At 40.3% G+C, this 18,879-nt stretch overlaps 1 protein-coding gene across 7 annotated transcripts in view; it reads left to right on the forward strand.

Annotated features, from left to right (window-relative positions):
* Positions 1-18,755, forward strand: part of OVCH2 (ovochymase 2) — a 38,177-nt gene extending 19,422 nt beyond the window's left edge. For 3 of the 7 annotated variants that reach the window (XM_026850875.1, XM_026850876.1, XM_026850874.1), the window contains 19 exons: positions 405-577; positions 1,562-1,657; positions 2,038-2,189; positions 2,860-3,055; positions 4,551-4,574; positions 5,922-6,012; positions 6,135-6,268; positions 6,679-6,819; positions 7,793-7,923; positions 8,306-8,399; positions 9,221-9,352; positions 9,757-9,837; positions 10,483-10,669; positions 12,385-12,454; positions 13,003-13,198; positions 13,468-13,619; positions 13,952-14,120; positions 14,309-17,025; positions 18,304-18,755. In XM_026850875.1, coding sequence (XP_026706676.1) covers positions 405-577; positions 1,562-1,657; positions 2,038-2,189; positions 2,860-3,055; positions 4,551-4,574; positions 5,922-6,012; positions 6,135-6,268; positions 6,679-6,819; positions 7,793-7,923; positions 8,306-8,399; positions 9,221-9,352; positions 9,757-9,837; positions 10,483-10,669; positions 12,385-12,454; positions 13,003-13,198; positions 13,468-13,619; positions 13,952-14,120; positions 14,309-14,325 — 2,236 coding nt within the window. In that variant the 3' untranslated portion in view covers positions 14,326-17,025; positions 18,304-18,755. Of the gene's footprint in view, positions 1-404; positions 618-1,561; positions 1,658-2,037; positions 2,190-2,859; positions 3,056-4,550; positions 4,575-5,921; positions 6,013-6,134; positions 6,269-6,678; positions 6,820-7,792; positions 7,924-8,305; positions 8,400-9,220; positions 9,353-9,756; positions 9,838-10,482; positions 10,670-12,384; positions 12,455-13,002; positions 13,199-13,467; positions 13,620-13,951; positions 14,121-14,308; positions 17,026-18,303 lie in introns of those variants that run through there. The other 4 variants (XM_026850877.1, XM_026850881.1, XM_026850878.1 and 1 more) reach the window with 4 other exon arrangements.
* The last annotated feature ends 124 nt before the right edge of the window (positions 18,756-18,879 follow it).

An 18,879-nucleotide genomic window follows, 5' to 3' on the forward strand; every position in this document is an offset into this window, starting at 1 on the left:
TAGGAGCCCTAAAGCAGGATTCCTTATGTTTTTAAGGTATAAACTGAGGATGCTAGAGAAGTGGTCCTAATTTTTCTGTATTATGTCCAAATCTTCCCTCCTCCAAAAAGGGATGTGACTGAAGATTTTTAAACACATTTTTAAAGACCTGGTTCCTTAGTGGACCACCAAACCACAGTCAGAAGTGTGGCCAAATGATTTTTCTTCTCAGTCCTTTTCATCTCCTGATTTCTGCTGCAGGGCATACTCAGCTCTTGCTGACAGTACATGTTATGTGCTCTGAAGTCTGAAGATGAAAGGTATTAGGTATCAGTAGTAATAACTTCGGTGTTTAAAAACAACTGTATTTTTTTTCTTTCATGTTGAAGATGCTGTAGCTGAATTTTTATTTTTCTATTTTTCAGGAGCCTACTCCAGTACTTGAGTGTCACTGCAGGAGAGCACGATTTAAGGATCAGGGAGACTGGCGAGCAGACACTCCCTGTTAAATATGTCATTAAACATCCAGACTTTGACCCCAGAAGGCCGATGAACTATGACATTGCCCTTCTGAAGCTGGATGGAGCCTTCAACTTCAGTAAGACCATGGTTATCTGTGATCTTTTTCAGTGGGGAAGGTAAGGCCTTTGCTCCTTCCAGATGCTGTGAAAAGTCTTGAAACTCAGTTTAAACCCATTGCACAGCTGTCAGATCATGCCACTAAAAATTTCCAGAGTATTTTGCAACTGAAGGATTTAAAATACCAGAGGTAAGACAGAAAAAGATATCAGTTGAATTAAATGATCTTCTTCAGATTTAATACTCCCTTGAAGAAAAAGGTATTGTTCTTTGGATGCAGGAGATCAAAATTTGACCAAATAGGTGTGTTTATTTTTTATCTGTGTAGGTGGAGATTTCTGCCTCTGGTGAATGGTAAAGCTAGTCAGAGGCAGAGCAGAGGGCAGAGTGTACCGCAGTGCTGTCTGTACCTTACTCACACCCCCTCTATTTGCCCTCTCTTCCCTCCCTGCAGACTGCAGAATGGAGAATGGGATTGTCTCTGGGAGTGGCAGAATGGCCCATCTTGGGCTGGAAGGGGAGGGGGGGATGCTGATGCCGCATTTCCTGGCCCGTGGGCCAGTCATTGCCCAGCTATACGCTAACTTTGCCTTACAGTCAGGTTTTCTAAAGGCTACTTCACATCAGTTTTAGGTAATAGTGAGTTTCGTACACTTTTCTCTTTCAAAGGCTCCAGTTTGTGTCACTAGGTTGCTCTTTCTTTGCCACTGCAAAGGTGAGCAACTACGTTTTCTAATGGAAGTTTGGATGATACTAACAGCTAAATTTAAGCTGATTGGCAAGACCTGGGCTGAAGCTTGTGGTGCTCCTGACTTACTTTTTTTTTTTATTCAAAACCACTATGAAATGGTGGCACAGATAAATTGTCAAATGCCAGATTACTTTTTCAGATGCCACAAAAATAACAATACTTTTTAGTTAAAAAACCACAGCTGAGAAAGGAAGCTTCTTGTTGTTGTTGTTTCAAATACTTATCAATAAAATTCATGTCCATGTGTGGCAGGTTCGTCAGTTTTGCCAGCATGTCTTCCCAATCCAGGTGAAAAGTTTGAAGCAGGATACATCTGCACTGCTTGTGGTTGGGGCCGTTTAAATGAGAGTAAGCCACACAAACTGTTCTTTGGCATTCAGGGTTCTCAGTGTCTTATTGCTGAAGCTAAGAGCTTGATTGCACAGGTCATAGACAGACCAGAATAAAACATCAACTGGTTGTAAGAATCGTAATCTCAAAATGGGATCTCTGCTAGTTTCTGTGCCTGCCTGTGAATTATCTCAAAATACATCGCTACAATATGTAGACCTGTATTTCAGTTTTGAAACATTTTTAAATCTGTAACACTTATACACAAAGCTGGATGTTTATGTAACCATAAAATGGCTTGGATCAAGTTTACAACTCTGTGTGTGTGTATTAGCAGTGAACATTAAGTTCACCTTGCAGCATTTCTTAGGAAGAATTTTTTTTGGGGTGTATTTCAGATGGACTACTCCCTCAGGTCTTACATGAAGTCAATCTACCAATCTTAAACAGTAAGGAGTGTTCAAGAGCATTATCAACTTTAAAGAAACCCATCCATGGTGACACCGTAATGTGTGCTGGATTTCCAGATGGAGGAAAAGATGCCTGCCAGGTCAGCGGAACAGAGGGCTCGTGTACTTACAAGTGTTTCTCAGAAGCTCAATGCTCTGTGTGCCTGAATGAATACACACACTGTAAAATGTGATACTTGGAGTATTTTGATGTGTGAATTCTTTCATAGGTTCTGTATGGGGCACTGCACTTAATTACGTGCATCGATTTTAATTATTTTATGAGTTGTACAACAAATTCCTGAGAGCAATTTTGCAGTGTATTCCAGTGCCATAATGCTTAGGGCTCTCTGACTTCAGAACGCTTGATGAATTCATTAGTTAATGTTGCTAAGATCCTGAGGAGGGAGGTAAAAAAGTGTTGCCTTGGATTAAGGTTAAAGGGAGGAAAAAGGTTAAGTGATTTTTCCTTGTCATAGGGGTAAAAAAAACCCCTCCTCACTCTTTTTACATGCTAAAATACAACAGAAATGCACTCATAAGGGAATTATTCTCCTTCTCCATCCCTTGACAATCCTGACTACACAATAAAAAAGAAAGGGTCTGTCTTCACAGTTTGGTGTGGTTTTTTTTTTTTTTTTTTTTTTAAATTGCTGTTCCCCTGTGTTGCAGGTTTGTTAGTATGGCACAAAAGAGAACTCCACAAACTCTTTAAGGCTTGCTCAGTGGTATGTTACGCACTCTTGTGGGTTTTGGGCTTGTTTTTTACAGGGAGACTCAGGAGGCCCTCTTCTGTGCCGGCGTAAGCATGGTGCCTGGACTCTTGCTGGTGTAATCTCCTGGGGGATGGGGTGTGCTCGGGGCTGGATAAGTAATGAGAAGAAGAAACATTACAACAGAGGATCTCCAGGAATATTCACAGACCTCAGTGCGGTGCTTCCCTGGATTCAGGAGAACATGAGTGCTGGTATTAAGTCTCCATAGTAATTTGTCCCTCACTTCTGATAACTCTTCTGTCTCATACTAAAAATTCATTTAATTTTATCTTTTCCAAGATGTAGCACTTAGCTTTCCCTGGTTTTCCTCGCAAAGCACGCCAGCATTTCACTATGCCTTTAAGTATATGGTACTGATTGGCAGTTGTAAAAAACAAGTGGAGAGCATTATAAATGTTTGCTTCTCTTCCACTTTGCCTCCTACTTGAACTATATCTGTGTATGTATATATATATTTTTTTTTAACTTTAAGAATGGTTCTTTTATCCAGCTAACCGATTAATCTGAAATTTTTGGTTTTAAGTGGAAATTCACCAGTTGAAAGTGTCTGAAATTCCATGTGCACCTCTTCGAAGTCACTTGTTATTTTTCTCAGCTAAAATGTGTTGGATCGGACACATGACTACATGGAGAAAGGTCATGTTCTCAGAAGTGCTTTTTGCTTACTCTGCCCAAAAGGCTACATATGTCCTCTGTGCAGGGGAACAGCGTGAAAATTATCCGTCACTTCCAAAGTCATGGAGATATAAATGACAATCTGTCTGGGGTGAACTTCACCTGTAGCATTAAGAAACCAAATTAATATTTTCTTCCAGTTTGGACTATATTTTTTTTTTTTTTAGGTATTAGAGATTGTGTTAAAATTTATGCAGAGAACTGAAAAACCAAGGGAGGGGTGTTCTAAGAGTTTTTGCTAGCCAATAAGAGAAAAAATTGTGAGATGAAAAGAAATAAAACTTCCCTATTAAAGCCAGCTTTAACTGGTGATTGCAAAAAGAAACCCTCATGATGTCAGAGAAAACTGAAAAAGTTTAGCTTCTGAAATATATTTAAGTTTTTCAGCACAGAAAAAAAAAGACAGAGATACAAGGTCTTTTTATTAAAAATTGGCCCATTTTATTATCAGGAAGAAAAATATGATTCGCTATTGTGGTAATTAAAGTATGTTGGCTCCAGTGAACAGAAAAAGTGATTTGGTAGGGAAAGTGAAAACACAATTCTCAGTTGCTTTGTGCTGGGTTTTGCTTGCTTGTTCTTTTATCCTGTTGCACTGGTGCAAAACTGTAACCACTGTCAGGCTTAATGTCTCTGTGTCGCTGATGTGATGCTGGCAGTTGGGTTCTACTGCCCTTAACTGAAAACCTATAGTATTTATTCAACAAAGTACATAGAAACAGAGTACTGTGCTGCTCAGCGTGAGCACTGGCCTATCAGTGCATGATTAATTCTACAAGTGGCCACTCCAGAGTTGTTTCTTCCAAAGGCAGCATTGCCTGAAGTTGCAATTTTGTTTTAATTCTACCTCTATTGTAAGCACTATATCCCCAAGAAGCATTTGAATTTGCCTCAGTGCTGCCTGTATAAAATTGTCATTTCACACAGATAAAGTCTGCGTTGTGAATATGAAACTACAGTAATTTATTCCTTTTTTTTTTTCCACCCTCTTCCCTATCCCTCTTTTATTAGATCTGAAAATGAAAAGTTCCACGGGTGAGTACAGTATTTTTTCAGTGTCTTCTACCTGTGTTAGCGTGTAAAATAGTCTGATATATAATCTATGAAGGAAGAAATGTGAAGAAGCTTGACTCGTCAAAGCACTTTGAAATGTATTTTTTAAATATATACTTTGTATGTATTTACAAATTTGTGCATATTTACAAATATGTCGTACTTCTCTACCGATGTACTTCCTTCAAAAAGGAATTTTCCTTAAAAGAGCTACATATATAAAGCTGTATTTATATTGAAATGTAAATAACATTAATGGAAAAAATACAGAACAGAACCTCAAGCAATGTGTGAAATCAAGGTAGTGCTGTTGATTTTGTAAAAAAAAAAAAAAAAAAAAAAAAAAAAAAAAAAAGTACTTTTGCACAGTCTATGATAAATCTATCTACTTGTCTGGTGTCTGTTTCTGTGAATAAAATGCCAAAAAAGCCCCCATGAAATCCAACCCTGATGTAACACGGTTTAAAATGGAAGTGTTACTTAATGCTGCCATGTGTATATTCTTGTTGGATGGTATTCATTTAGGTACAGGCTCATATCTCTTGTGAACTAGATCTTGAAATTTTAATTTTTGTAATCTAGAGTGAGATTTCTCAGATGATAAACAAGCTTGGGCACATGGTCAGTTTGTACAGACTTGCTGTGGCCAGTGAGATTTGGGTATTTCAGTGCTGTCTGTGTCTTTGAAATTTTTTACTGATCTTCCTAGGATGCTTCAAGTAAAATAATCTTGTAAGGACATGACTCCTTAAATTTGTTTCTGTATACAGAGTTGTTGATAAATATCTTACTGACTTAACTTGCAAGGAGAAGGAAAGGCAATACGAGATGATTTTTGTAGTAATTGTGTTTCTAGCGACACTTATCTGGAGAGGAGAGCTTCTGTTTCTCCCATTCTGGTCTTTTGTACGCTTCTATACTGTTGCAAAAGTCTTCCACTGTGACATAGCTAATGCTGTTGTTACAAATGGGCTGCAATGAACACTTCTTTATGTCCTGAGGTATGCACTGTTCCTCCCTGAAAAGTATTTATACTGAAATCGTCATTTAACAAATAGTTTCTTTAAGGTAAAAATCAAGAACTGCCATTTTTACAATAAAATATGGTAGCATGTTGGCAGTGCTTTATTTTTGCTCTCCAGGTATGTGTTTTAAAACTGACTTAACCACAATTCCAAACTAAAGAGAGAAGACCCAGCAGAAACAAGCTGAGCAATCTTGACTCTCATAATATTCTCTAGATGTTTGAGCTTGGTGGAACAGATAATTCAAACCTAAGTTAACAGTCAAACCTAAGTCCTCCTGTTTTGTTTTAACTCTACAATGCAGCATTTTGTAGCGTTCGGGATGGCAAACTTCCTGACGGTGAAGGAGAATTAAATTTTCCTGGAAGTTCCAAACAATTCTATCAAAATCACCAGTAAGTAGACACAACACAGTCTTTCTTTATCAACTATTCACTGTACTGGTGTAGATGTGTTTGTTTTGTTTTGTTTTTTTTTTTCTGAAGTTTTGTGAACAGAAACTAATTTATTATTCCAGGTTGTGTGTATGGACTCTGTTTGTACCAGAAGGAAATTATATATTGCTTCATTTTTCCCACTTTGACATAGAGCCAGAAACATTTTGTGACTATGATTCTTTATCAGTCTATTCAAAAGATGACAGACTTGTTGGTGAGTTGCTGTCCCCTTATTCTTTGAAATAATCTATCAGGGCACCCTTCAATTCTAACAGCAAGTACGCCCAACGAGGACATGGCGGTTGATTATGTTTTACTTATGTTCTCATGATGAATATATTGTGGCATATGATCTAAAATAAAAGACAAAAAGTGTGGGAGGAGAAAACAATAGAAAATGTCTGGTAGGGAAGCGTGTCAGCATACAACTTTCTGGTGTCAAAGATTTTCCATTTTTAATAGTGTGAGTCTCTTTGGGCTAATGGATTGATAGGGAATGTAGAAGAATGAATAGGCAATTTCCTTTTCATCCTGTAATTTTTACAGTTAAGTACTAAAAATGGTACATAAAAGTTTTCTCAAGTGACTAAAGACGTTAAACAGTCATTCTCTAATATATTTCAGGGAAATTCTGTGGAGGGGATCCTCCGTTACCTATTTTGATTGGCTTCAATAGTATAAGGCTAAAATTTGTTTCTGACAACAAGGATTATGGAACTGGTTTTTCCATGACCTACAAAGCTCTTACACCAGATATTCTTCCTGGTAAGTCTGTCTGCACTCTAGGGTGGTCACCTGAAAAAAATGTTTGTGAGAAAATGAAGAATCAGAGGAAGTTCCTGTGATATTTCTACGTGGATGATGGTATGAACAAGGGAAGTGTGGTTGGGCTGCCGTGTGACGACGTGGAGAAACTGGGATGCCAGAAAAAGACAGGATACATACTGTTGAGAGAAGCCTGCCTTTAACTTCGCCTCTTCTCCATCCACTTTATATAAGATCTCATTTACTTCCCTACTTTCAGAATGTTTTAAAACTCGATTAATAAGATTAGTTAAATGAGCAGAATTTCCAGATGAAAGCTGCTTTGCTAGTCCCAAGCATGCTTTCCTGGAGTGGCCCTGAGGGAAAACAGCTAATACTGAGATACGAGTTATGGAGAATTGCTTTCAGTTTTGCTGTGCAGAGCAGTTCACCGTCATTAGGGAGCAGGCCCAAGGGCCATCTGCTGTGTCTGGACAATCAAGTTACAGACAGACACCTGTTGTTCCTGTTTCTGCTGCTTTTGCAGCTAGTTGGAAAAGCACTTTGCAGAGTGTAGGGAGGAATCCCCTCTGAGGGGCCTTGCCACCCCACAGTCCATGTCCTCTGGTTGTGTTTTATGGCTCCACTTTCTGCTTCAAAGCAAGCTGGCAAATGTTCTCCTGACGTGCCTGTGTTCTGCTCTTCTGTCACCCCACACGGGTACCTGTGCCTGCGGTGCACTGCCCGTAGCCAAACGGGAATGCTGTAGTCATGGGTTGAATTGCTCTTCTGCCTTGGAAAAGATTAAAAATTTTCTTTGCATTTTTTTCAGACAGAAGGATTTGGCTTGCTGCTCTTGTCCTGTTTTCTTTCTCAGCTGTGTGAAAGCACCACAATAGTTTCTGGATTTTTTTTTTTTAATGTGTGTGAATGATTTAATAGGAAATCACAGTGTCTCCGTGGTTTGTTTTTTTTTTTTTCCCTGGATTTCAAGATTCTGGCTGTGTGTCCTTAGCTGTCCTGTTTGAAGAAGGAGTGTTACAAAGCATGCACTATCCAGAGCACTACAGCAACATGGCAGAGTGTCAGTGGGTTATCTGTGCACCAGAGGACCATGTAATCAAGGTATAATAGGAGCCCTTCTTGTGTCTATAGAATGGAAGTTGGCACCATTGAGTTAACAAGAACTTACACAGTGAAGGACAAGCAAGATCAAGCAACATAAGCTTGAATAATGTTGCTCGATGCAGTGAAGAGAAATCCCTTTCCATTCCAAAAGCCAGTTAGATTTTGATTTCTCCTTTGAGTTATAGTAAAATAGGATTTTTAGGTTTAAATTTTATCATGACTGGTCCTTTTAGCAAATGTAATATACTATGTATCACCTGTGAGAAGCCTGAATGTCACAGAAACCAAACCCCAAAGGAGTTGCTGAGAATACTAAAGACCCTTTGATTTTTTTCTGTGTGATTTTAACAAGGTTCATTTTTTCATTTTTTGCTTAAAGCTTACATACCAGTCTTTTGAAGTTGAAGAGAGTGAAGATTGCTCTTATGATGCTGTGACTGTGTATGAAGATGTGGGAAAAGAGGAGGAAATTGGTTTGACTTTTGATTTTTTTATATAATTCGGGGATGACCTATTTATTTTATAACTTTCACTAGCTCTGTTCTACAGTCTAGAGTCAACTTCACCTCTGGAGTCTTGGGTGATGTGATAAGTACTAGTTTCAGTACCTTGAGAAATGCTTCCAGGTATTGCTGCTTCTGTACCACTTAGAGGCAAAACCACATTGAACACAACAGTTTTGTCTATTTAAATTCTCTATGAAATGCAGTTCTGAGTGAATGTAAATGAAGAAAATGGCATAACACAGGGATTTGTTTTACAGTAATGATCAGATACAGAAAGCCCCCAAGAGGTTTCCTCTTCAGAGTCCTGTTGGTCTTCACTCCAGATGAGCATTCATGTGGTTCTTGCCACCTTGCTGAAGATTCCCCTGGCTCACAGTGAATGGGAGGAAGACCTGCCTCTCAATTGATTTCAGCACTTGCTTGCTGCTGGTGCCTAGATTAGCACTAGCAGATGCCAGTGCTGAAACACCAACAAGGGGAAATCAGGTTTCCAGTGTGTTCTGTATGTAATGGCAACCTGTGAGGGTGAGTGCTGCAATAGGCTCTTGTGAAATAATGCAAGAGTCTCTTTGTTCTTAAGAGGTAATTACTCAACAGGGACAGACCGTCAGGAACAGTCCTTCAGCCTCAGTCCACTTATCTCTACTCCCTTCTTGAGCATAAGTTATTTTTTACCCTCCTGTGTGAGAGCTGGAATACACAGAATATTGAGTACCCATTGTGGAAAGAGATAGGGATGGAAAAAGTACATGTTAATCTGCAGGAACCTTTGCTTTTCTCATCTTTAGCAAAGTCCTGTGGATTTGTGCTACCAGCCCCTGTTCTAAGCTCCTCTGCTGTGATGCTGGTTGTCTTTCATTCTGACGAAACAGAGACCTTTGGGGGATTCAGAGCTACAATCTCTTTTGTTCATGTAACAGGTAATAGAAGTAACTTGGGAAACTGCCTCTCTGGGGCAGCACAAGGGGCTCTTTGCTGAATTGGGCTATTCAGAAATATTTTGCTCTACACGATTGTCATCTAACAAATTGTTTCGGTGAAAAAACTGTATTGTGAACCTATTGAGGCATTAAACAAAGGGCCCGTTGAGTGGGTGAAGAGAAACAATGAATCTACCCAAAACCTGAGTTTTATTTTGTATAGGAGTGGTTTGGTGCATTTTAAATGGCACTTTACTACCATGTGAAGATGTAATAGCACAGATCCCTACTGTAGAACCCTATTCCTTCTACAAAAAATTATAATAAAAGAAATAAAATGATTTTGTAATAAAACTATCATTCAAGACAACCTGCTTAACGCATTTGCTATTTTCATCTTCTAGATTTAGATACTTTAGATTCAACTAGTGAAGAAGAATTTGAAGGTATGGATATGACTGAAGAAGAAACACAGGTTCCAGCAGGTAGCCAACCAGAGTTATAATTTCTTCATGCAAATAGGAAGTACCTTTTGGACTATAATTTAAATGTTTTCTCCAAATATTTAATGGATGCAGTAGTCCCAGAATTTCTCATTAAGGTATTTTGAAGAAATAAAAGATAAATAGTAATGTTCCATGATTTGGTTTTAGAAAATAGCAGAATCTAATTCTTCCTGCTTCCTCCATTTTATTTACAGTTATTTACAGCAATGCAATGACATTACTTCAGTTTGTATGTCACTTTACACCTATTTGCTTTGGTCAGAATAATTGCAAATAGTACAGGGTAGTTGAAAATAATAACGAGAATTTTAGAACTTCCCTTTTTCCCTCCAGTACTTTATGGAGAATGGGATGAGTCCATGTTCCTTGTAGGTTTGAGGCTAAAACTTTTGAAGGTAAGCAGTTGCTTTCATCTTGGAGAAGCTCTGTTTCTGCTAAGATCATCTCCTCATGCTATCTCTAAACATTTGGATCCTTTGTAATGAGGGAAGTTGAAAGATTTGGCAAAAAAAGGGAGGGGGGAATCTTGAGAAGCTGTGGGGTAGCTCTTAAATGAATTGTTCTTTGCTTCTCCAAATTTTAAGCTCTAAAGGCTCCTTGAGACCTCAATGCTCTCTGTTTCAGATGATCTTTGTGGAGTGGCTTCAAATCAGCCCAGGTTCATCTTCAGTAGGATAATTGGAGGTGAAGAAGCTGTACCATACTCATGGCCTTGGCAGGTCAGTGTACAGATTTCAGATGAGCATATCTGTGGAGGAGCAGTTCTTGCCAAAGAATGGGTTGTCACAGCTGCTCACTGCCTTAATTCCAAGTAAGTACACAGGATGAATCCTTCCCTGGGAACTTCTGTAATTGCAGGGTTCGTCTCTGCAGCGTGCTGGTACTGCTCAGGGGGGGTGGCACAGTTTCAGTTACCACATACTCACACTGGCACTGGATTATTTTGCTCCACACACATGCACTAGGATCATAGTGGCTACTTAAGGAAGTGCAAGTAGCCTACTTCTGTAGGCTTGGTTTTCATCCAGATCAGTTTTCAGTAGAGATGGTAAGATACTAAGTCCCTTGTCATCCATCCATCCATGCATCCATCCATCCATGCATCCATCCATCCATGCATCCATCCATCCATGCATCCATGCATCCATGCATCCATCCATGCATCCATCCATCCATGCATCCATCCATGCATCCATCCATGCATCCATGCATGCATCCATCCATCCATGCATCCATCCATCCATGCATCCATCCATCCATGCATGCATCCATCCATGCATGCATCCATCCATGCATGCATCCATCCATGCATGCATCCATCCATCCATCCATGCATCACTTATTCTTAGGTAACTTCTTTGTGTTTGGGGTGTTTACAGAGCATTTTTTTAATCTATGTAGAATCAACCTATCAAAAATTCTAAAATGACTGAATTTGTGTAGATTTTGAAGGGCATACAGGAGGCTTTTGTGCTCAGGGCTGATGCAATTCCTTTGTTAAGAACCTATCAATCTGTTAATCAGATTACATGGAAATGTTTCTGTCTTTATGGAGAGGAGACAAACGGATAGTCTGTGTGGCTTTTGGGCTTTTTAAAATACTTTCTAAACTGCAGTTTGTTTATTCATGAACACTACCTGCTTTGAAATTCAAATTAATCACAAGTATATTAATTTAAGATTCACATTCATTGGGTCCTTAAAATATTTTTTAAAAATCCTCCCAGGATTGATGATGATTAAATATTCTGGCTTTTTTTTTTAATATAGTTGCAATTACTGCAAAATGAGGGGAAGCTTTCAAGAGCCCCAAGTGCCAAGGGTGGTTAGTCATCTGTATTCTCCACATCTTTGATTCTCTTTCCTACCCCCACAAAACTGAGGATCTGAAATTTTGGTCTTTGACTTCTAAGTTTCTAAATATTAGTTTGAAAAATGTTGTCAGGAGCATTGTTGTACTGCTTTAAGAGCCGTATTAAGGAGGAATTTTCTATTGCATGTTGTTACCACATCATTAATTCGTGTACATGGCTTAATGATTCTACACAGCTATTTCATCAGGGGGTTATGACAGGTTTTCAGGCAGGGAGAGGATTTGGTTAAGAAACCAAGGTGTGAAATGAAATCTTTCTGTTGCATTTCTTTATATTATTTGATAGGTGTTAATGTTTTAGAGACCACCAGTTTTTTCAAGAAGAAGGTAGTGACCAGCACTGTCCCTGGATGATGTGGACCATTCAGGGCTTGTGTTCTGCATCAGAAAGTGACCTTTCTCTCTGTTTGCTGTGTGTTTGAGAGATCCTACTGCCTCATCGTGAGAATATTTCATGCTCCCTAGAAGTCAGTGGGAAGATTTCCATAGATTTGTAGGGGAGTATGGGCCTCAGGAGTTGTTGGCCCAGGAAAATGTAGGGGCCTATTCTCTGTTTCGGGTAGGGGAGGTTTTAAAGTTCACAGGTTTCAAGAATGCTGTTATGCCAGTCTGAGAATGTACTTTTTCAAAAATATTTCTTTTTTTTTAATTAGGGAGCTATACAGAGACTTGTGGATGGTGGTAACAGGACTTCATGATCTTGCTGAGCAAGAATACAGACAGGTACTATAAATATTGCTTAATAATGAAATGGAAATCAATTTTGCAAAATAGTTTTTAATGTAAATCCATCTCCCAAATCATTAATGATGCAGCAGTCTAACAGCCTGCACGATCACCTTAATCTGCATTTACACACCTTTTGTGTGACTCAGAGAAATTGTATCAACACAGATCTGTGCCTTCATCAGTAATGAACTCCAGAGCTGAGCATCCTGGAGGATGTGTGAGTGAGGAGTGCATTGCCTCTAAATTCCCTGGTGACTATTACCAGGTCAGAAATAATTGGAGCACAACTTTCCACTTTGCTCAGACTGAACAAATGTTTTTCCAAGACCCTCTCCCTACACTTGCTGAATGAAGCTTCCATGTCCAAGAGGCATAATCTTAACTTGTTAATAGAAGAAAGCTGGAAGCTTCAGCAGCTGCTTGTAAATGTGCCCTCCTCTTAAGGCATCTTGTATATGGCCTGAAAATTTATAAAACCAAAGTTACTTAAAGACTCAAATTCCCAAGTTATTCAGAAAGTGTCCATGTCCTTGCTTTCCTAGAAAAGGTCAGTAAAGCAGTATATTATACATCCAAGCTTTAACAAGACCACTATGGACTCCGATATTGCCCTGTTGCAACTGGCCGAGCCCTTAGAATTCAACCCCTACGTGGGCCCAGTGTGCCTCCCCGCCGAGGAGCAGGCAGTGCAGCCCTCCAGGGTGTGCGTCGTCACAGGATGGGCCGCACGTGAAGCAGGTAGGCAGTCTTTGCTGTTTCAGAGGTTGAGCATGCTGTAAATCCTGTAGTCCGTGTTGTAACGTTCATTGTACATTGGTTTCTGGAGGACGGATGCGTTTAAAAAGGTTTCACTTCTGTAAGCTCAGCTAGACGTGCAGGGAAACAGGTAGGAGGAAAGAAATCCCATAATTTAGATCGAGGGTGTTTGAAAAGGGGAAGAGAAAAGCTTCGTTATGGAGTCACTAATTCATGCCTCTACTGGTTTCTGAGATGTCTTTTACTTCAAGACAGAGAAAAGGGGAGAAAACTGCATCAGCTGGAAGTCCCCATTCTGGTACATGACACATGTCAGAGCTATTACATCAATCTTCCCAGTAAAGTGACCCAGAGGATGATCTGTGCTGGATTCCCTCTGGAAGAAGGCAAGGATTCCTGCACAGTAAGTTGCACACCTCGCTTTTGCCTTCTGACACTTGGGGTATGGCCAGATGGGTTCTGAAAAGGGGAGTGTTAAAACCTTGCCAAGAGCTGTTTTCTTGCAAACAGGCTGTAGGTGATTTACAGTGAAAGACTCCTTGACAGTAGGATTTTAATTATTTGTATTGCAAAGAGACATGCTTCCCTCAGCAGAGGTTATTTTTTTTTCTCTGCCTTTTAAAAACAGAAGTCCCCAAACACATGACCAGCTGGGACCTCTTGTAGCTGAACTGGCATTTTAAACAGATAAGGAATGATGTTGGCTCATAAAAAGATTCCTTTGTCCTTGTGCAGGGCGATTCTGGTGGCCCATTAGTTTGCCCTTCAGAAGATAACTTGGGATTTTACACCCTTCATGGAATCACTAGCTGGGGCTTGGGATGTGGAAGGAAGAGCTACCCAGGAGTGTACACAAATGTTGGTGTTTTTGTTGACTGGATCAAGCACAGTGTTAATGGTAGTGGTATGTATGAAAAAAAAACAATTAAATTTCTCCTCCTGCCATTGCTAGATACTTTCGTTTCTCGGGGTTGGGAGGAAGTAGGGAGGGGTGAACTGACATAAAGTGACAGCTGAGTCCACCTCAAGTTTACAGCCTCTGTTAATGATCTTTGCAAAGTTTACCCTGTTCTGGTTTTCTCCTTTTTGTAGATGTCCCCACGGTGTGACTGTCAACTGAGCAGCTCTGATGGACCACATTGTAAAACACTTCCAAAGCACAAATGTCGTTGAAAGCAAAATTTGGTGAGAGTGTGTTAGTTCATGGTTGGTGAACAGATTCCAAACCAGCTGATACTTACCCTGGTGAATTTACTGCTGATTTGCCTTAACTGAGACTTCGGCTTTACGTGTGTCCGCTTGGGGCAGACAGAAGTTACTTGCAGGCTTCTCACACTCTGTTAATTTATTTTACAAGAGAGGGAAAATAAGTCACCATATACCGTATGCTCAGCATGTCCTTGAATGTAGTGCTGGAGAGTGTAAAAAATACTACAGAAATGAGACGAGATAATTGCCTGTGTAAAACAACTGAAGGGGCAGGCAGTCATCCTTCCACTTGGGTCAGTGGGAGCGTTACCCCGGCTCCGAGGGGAGCGTGGCAGTGGCACTGCACTGTGGGGGAGCAGAAAAACACTGTCTAGTCATTAGGAATGGGAATCAATCCATTTCCTGGGAAAAGGATCTTTTTAATACAGTTTCTGTTTTAGTAAACTGGGTGTTGTGTAACCAGAGAGAAGTTTTTGTAAGGACAGGTGTTACAGGCCAAGGGCCTTTGGCACCATGCAAGAACTGACAGCTATCCTAGTTAATCTGCACATGTAAATAAAGAGGTTCTGTGTAATCCACACGCTGCGAACGGAGCACGGTACCTTGTAAATGCTGGGGTGTTTAATGCTCAGCTGGCTGCTTACACAAGAAATTGGGATGACAGGCTCCAGTTAGCTTTGCAGACTGTTCTGTGCACAGCCTCAGTGTTTAGAAACTAGAACAGTATAGCAGTACAGTAGGTAACACAGGTCTAATCCTTCTTTGGCTCAGTAGTCTGGAAGATAACTAGAGAGTATGTAAGAGATCTCATTTTGGTTTTTTTTGATATTAATGGCAAAAGCCTTTAGAGATTCGTTTCCCATACATGCATTTGATGCCAGTAGCCCTACTTTTTGGATGACATTAGTTTAGAACTTCTGATTTTTAAAAAAAACCCAAAACATTTATTTTGTAGCTAGGGGAAAAAAAAATAGTCTCTACCTTTATTCCCAAATGAATATGGTAAATGTCTTTCATCAGTTTCTTCTCTTCACTATAAAGTTTCAAAAAGTATATCTGGAGAATGAGCTTTCTGTGAAACTTTGAGAAAGTTCTATGGTGGAAGGACTGTAGATGAATTCAGATTAAGTGTAAGGCACAGCTGGATTACATTATTGATAGAGTATGTTTGTTCTGTCTTTGATAACCCCTCTGAAGAGGTCTTTGGAGAGCAATGGAGGGAAAATATCCTTTGTAATTTTTTGTTATGGAAGTCTGTTAATGTTCAGTGATGGGGGAAGTTGCTGTTAGCTAACCGTATCAGTTTATGCTGGGAGCAGATGTGTCTGATCGCTTGGCTGCTGTTCTGTTTTGCTTAACAAGAATGAGATGATTTAAAATACCTATAAAGTTTTTATCTGCGTATTAATTTAGTATAAGGATATCAAGTGGGTGTGTTCAGAAAAACAGAAAGGTGGTGAAGAACTACAGGTGGTATCAGCTGTGCTTAACCCTACTGAATGCAGTGTTATATGCTGATATACTGACATCTCTTTAAAAAATTCCTTTCATATATTTGGAACACTATCTTAAATTACTTGTATTTGATTTGATTGTTAGGGTACGTACTTTTTGCTTGACTGCATGATTTTGACCTTTTGTGTTTCTCTTGGTATGGTTTTACAAGTAGTCTAGTTTTGCTTTTGTTTGTTGTATCTTTTTAGTCTCTTGTAAGCTGCCAGCATCTTTCAGCAATAATGTGAACTGCTTTGTGATGCAAAATAAAATCTGATTTAAAAAAAAAATATTTAAAAAAACAGCTTTCAACGGAGTTCATACAATGGAATTGTATTTTAGTTTTTACAAAATTTATATGAAGTCCACTTTAATTCTTGACAGTTACATGAGGCTTTCTCAAACCCCACAGTCAACAGGTAGGATACAGATAGCCTACCTGAGTACTGAGGTAGGCTCAGGTCCCCCCGCGTGCTTGAAATCTGGATGTAAACCTTCTTCTGTTTGCGTGTAAGTAAAAATATCTTCTTTGTGACATTATAGGGAAGCAAATGAAGGCTTATTGCATTGTTCATTGGCACTGTGCTAAATATCTAGAATAAAAGTCTATGTCCAGAAATACCTTGTTCAGACCTTTGGTTAATAAGATCAACTGAGGCCATAAGCCTTCCTGCTTAACTCTGAAAAGGCAGCCCTGCTCTGTGTGTGCATGCTGGGAGTCCAGCTGCACCTGGATAGTCTTTGCAGGAGTGGTTATTAGAGCATTTTTGTAACTTTTGGTGAGATCTTAATCAGACTGTAGGAGGCATGTGTCCATTGTCAAAGCACGTCTGGCAATAGCACAGAAGAGGGAGCAGTTGTCTGAAATCTGGGTTCTGGCTATATAGATACAAGAGATGTTAAAAACATTGTGGCATTACCTCAGTGAATTCTTGGTTCATAATTCTTTTACTTTGCCATCTCCTCCTTTTCCAGCCTAGGGCAGCATAGCGGATGACTGCATCATACTGCTCTGGGCCGCTCACCTCCTGCCACCTCCCCGGGGAAGCCAGAGGAGCCACATCACAGCACTGTCCTGCCCTTCCTTCCATGTACTCTGCCTGGAGGTATGCATGCCATGCCTTCCCTGGCTCCTTTCTTCCACAGTGGGTCTGCCTGAAAGGTTCTGACATTCATAGAACTGTAATTCTCAGGTGATCTTCCCAGTTTTCTTCTCTTTTCCCCTAGACTTTTCTCCTTCGTACGGTGGAACGGCAGTTTTTTCTCAAGTAGGAATCAATTTACTGCCAACGGAAAGGCTGTTATTTCTTCATCTGAAGTGACAGACTTCATTCTTTGCATGCTTTTAAAAGAGTGAATTTAACAGTAACACCAGAGGAACTGTGGATGTTATGTCTGTGTAAGATAAGTTAACAAGAGGAAAAAATTAGGCTTGATACTTTGACGAAAAAAAAAAAAGTTTTATATAGACCAAAACCCTGCCTTTGGCACAAAATAAAATAACCAACAAAATTTGAAGGATCATTAGGACTAGTTAATACAGAAAACAAGAAATACTTCTAAATGTTTCTCAAGCTCTACAAAACCCCTTACTTGCCTTTCTGTTATTGAAGGCAAGGCAAAGTCCTGTTCTTGAGGGAAGATTAATGCTTCCTATCAACAGTGCAACTTAGAGACCCACTGTTAATTGTGTAGCTGTGCAATTATTAGTCAAAGTAGACAAAGTTTTATCTTGAAAATTAAAAAAAAAAAGCATAAATTCCTATTTATCTTTCACTTGTTCCTATTTATCCTTCAGGATAAATTCTGAGTGAGAAATCTGAATGTTTCATGTCTCTGTTATTTTTGTTCCATTTTATTCAGCTTGAGTTTTGAGCCTTTTCCCACATGGATTTATGGTAGATCACAGATGAAAGCAAAATGCATGAAAGTTGCAAGCCATACCATTACCATATTGTCAGAAAATAAGAGGTGACAGCACTTCGGTGGGAGAATGTAGCTGCTTCAGTCATGGAGGATGGGTGGTTCAGCCTGGAGGCCCTTGGCTCCCTTAGGGCACTCTGGAGGCACTGGCTGTGTGTGCCACTGGTGCAAGGGGTCAGTTTACGTCAGGAACACAACAGTAACATGCAGCATTTTGATGGTGGTTCCCGTGCTTTTGCTTGGGTGGGAAAAGCAAGTACATATAATGAAAAATGAAAATAGAGTGTGATGAGGTCTCTGGTCTCTGACCAGGTTCTCTGGTCTCCCGTAGTCCGTACTTCAGTAGCACAGGAGACTGAATGTATTTTTCTTTCAGTCTTTTTACAGGTCGCATAAAATACAAGCATTCAGAAAAATAATACATTAGACTTATTATCTTCTCCTTGTATCACCATCTGCAGCCTGGCTTTCACTAGGTCTGTACCTGTTGCAGACCTGAGGGAGGATGTTTGTGTACAACATGGAGAGATGCCGCCTTCACCTTTGAACCGTGTGGTGTTAGAGTACAAGGTTACGTGCTGCTTCTGCCAGAGAAGTGCACTCGGCTGTTTCACAGGACAGACTGCGGCCAGCTGTGACTGGGTCAGAACTCCGTGTCCCTGTTTGCTGCTGCTGAACACAAAGGCGATGGGAATTGAGGTAGGAGAATCCAAGGGAGGAAAAGGACTATAGGCAGTGAGCCCACCCAGGGGAACTGCACTTTGAGGCTGCTTCTGTCCCGCAGTTTTGTGCCAGGTGGGTCTGGGTGCTGGCAGTGCCCGGGTGTAAGCGACACCGGAACGGTCCCGCTGTGCTCTCCACCGGCGAGGGCTGGGCACGGGACACGCTGATAAAAGCGCAGAGAATTCCTACACACGCCCTTACCGAGCAGATGCCTGAAGCGGGCCTTGGCCTCCCAGGGCAGCCGCGGCACCCCGGGCTGGCGTGGGGCGCCGTGGGCAGAGCTGCCCCGGGCCAGGGGCACCGGCAGGCGGCAC

Source organism: Athene cunicularia (assembly GCF_003259725.1).
Source record: "Athene cunicularia isolate RWA chromosome 5 unlocalized genomic scaffold, athCun1 chr5_part3, whole genome shotgun sequence".
Lineage (NCBI taxonomy): Eukaryota > Metazoa > Chordata > Aves > Strigiformes > Strigidae > Athene > Athene cunicularia.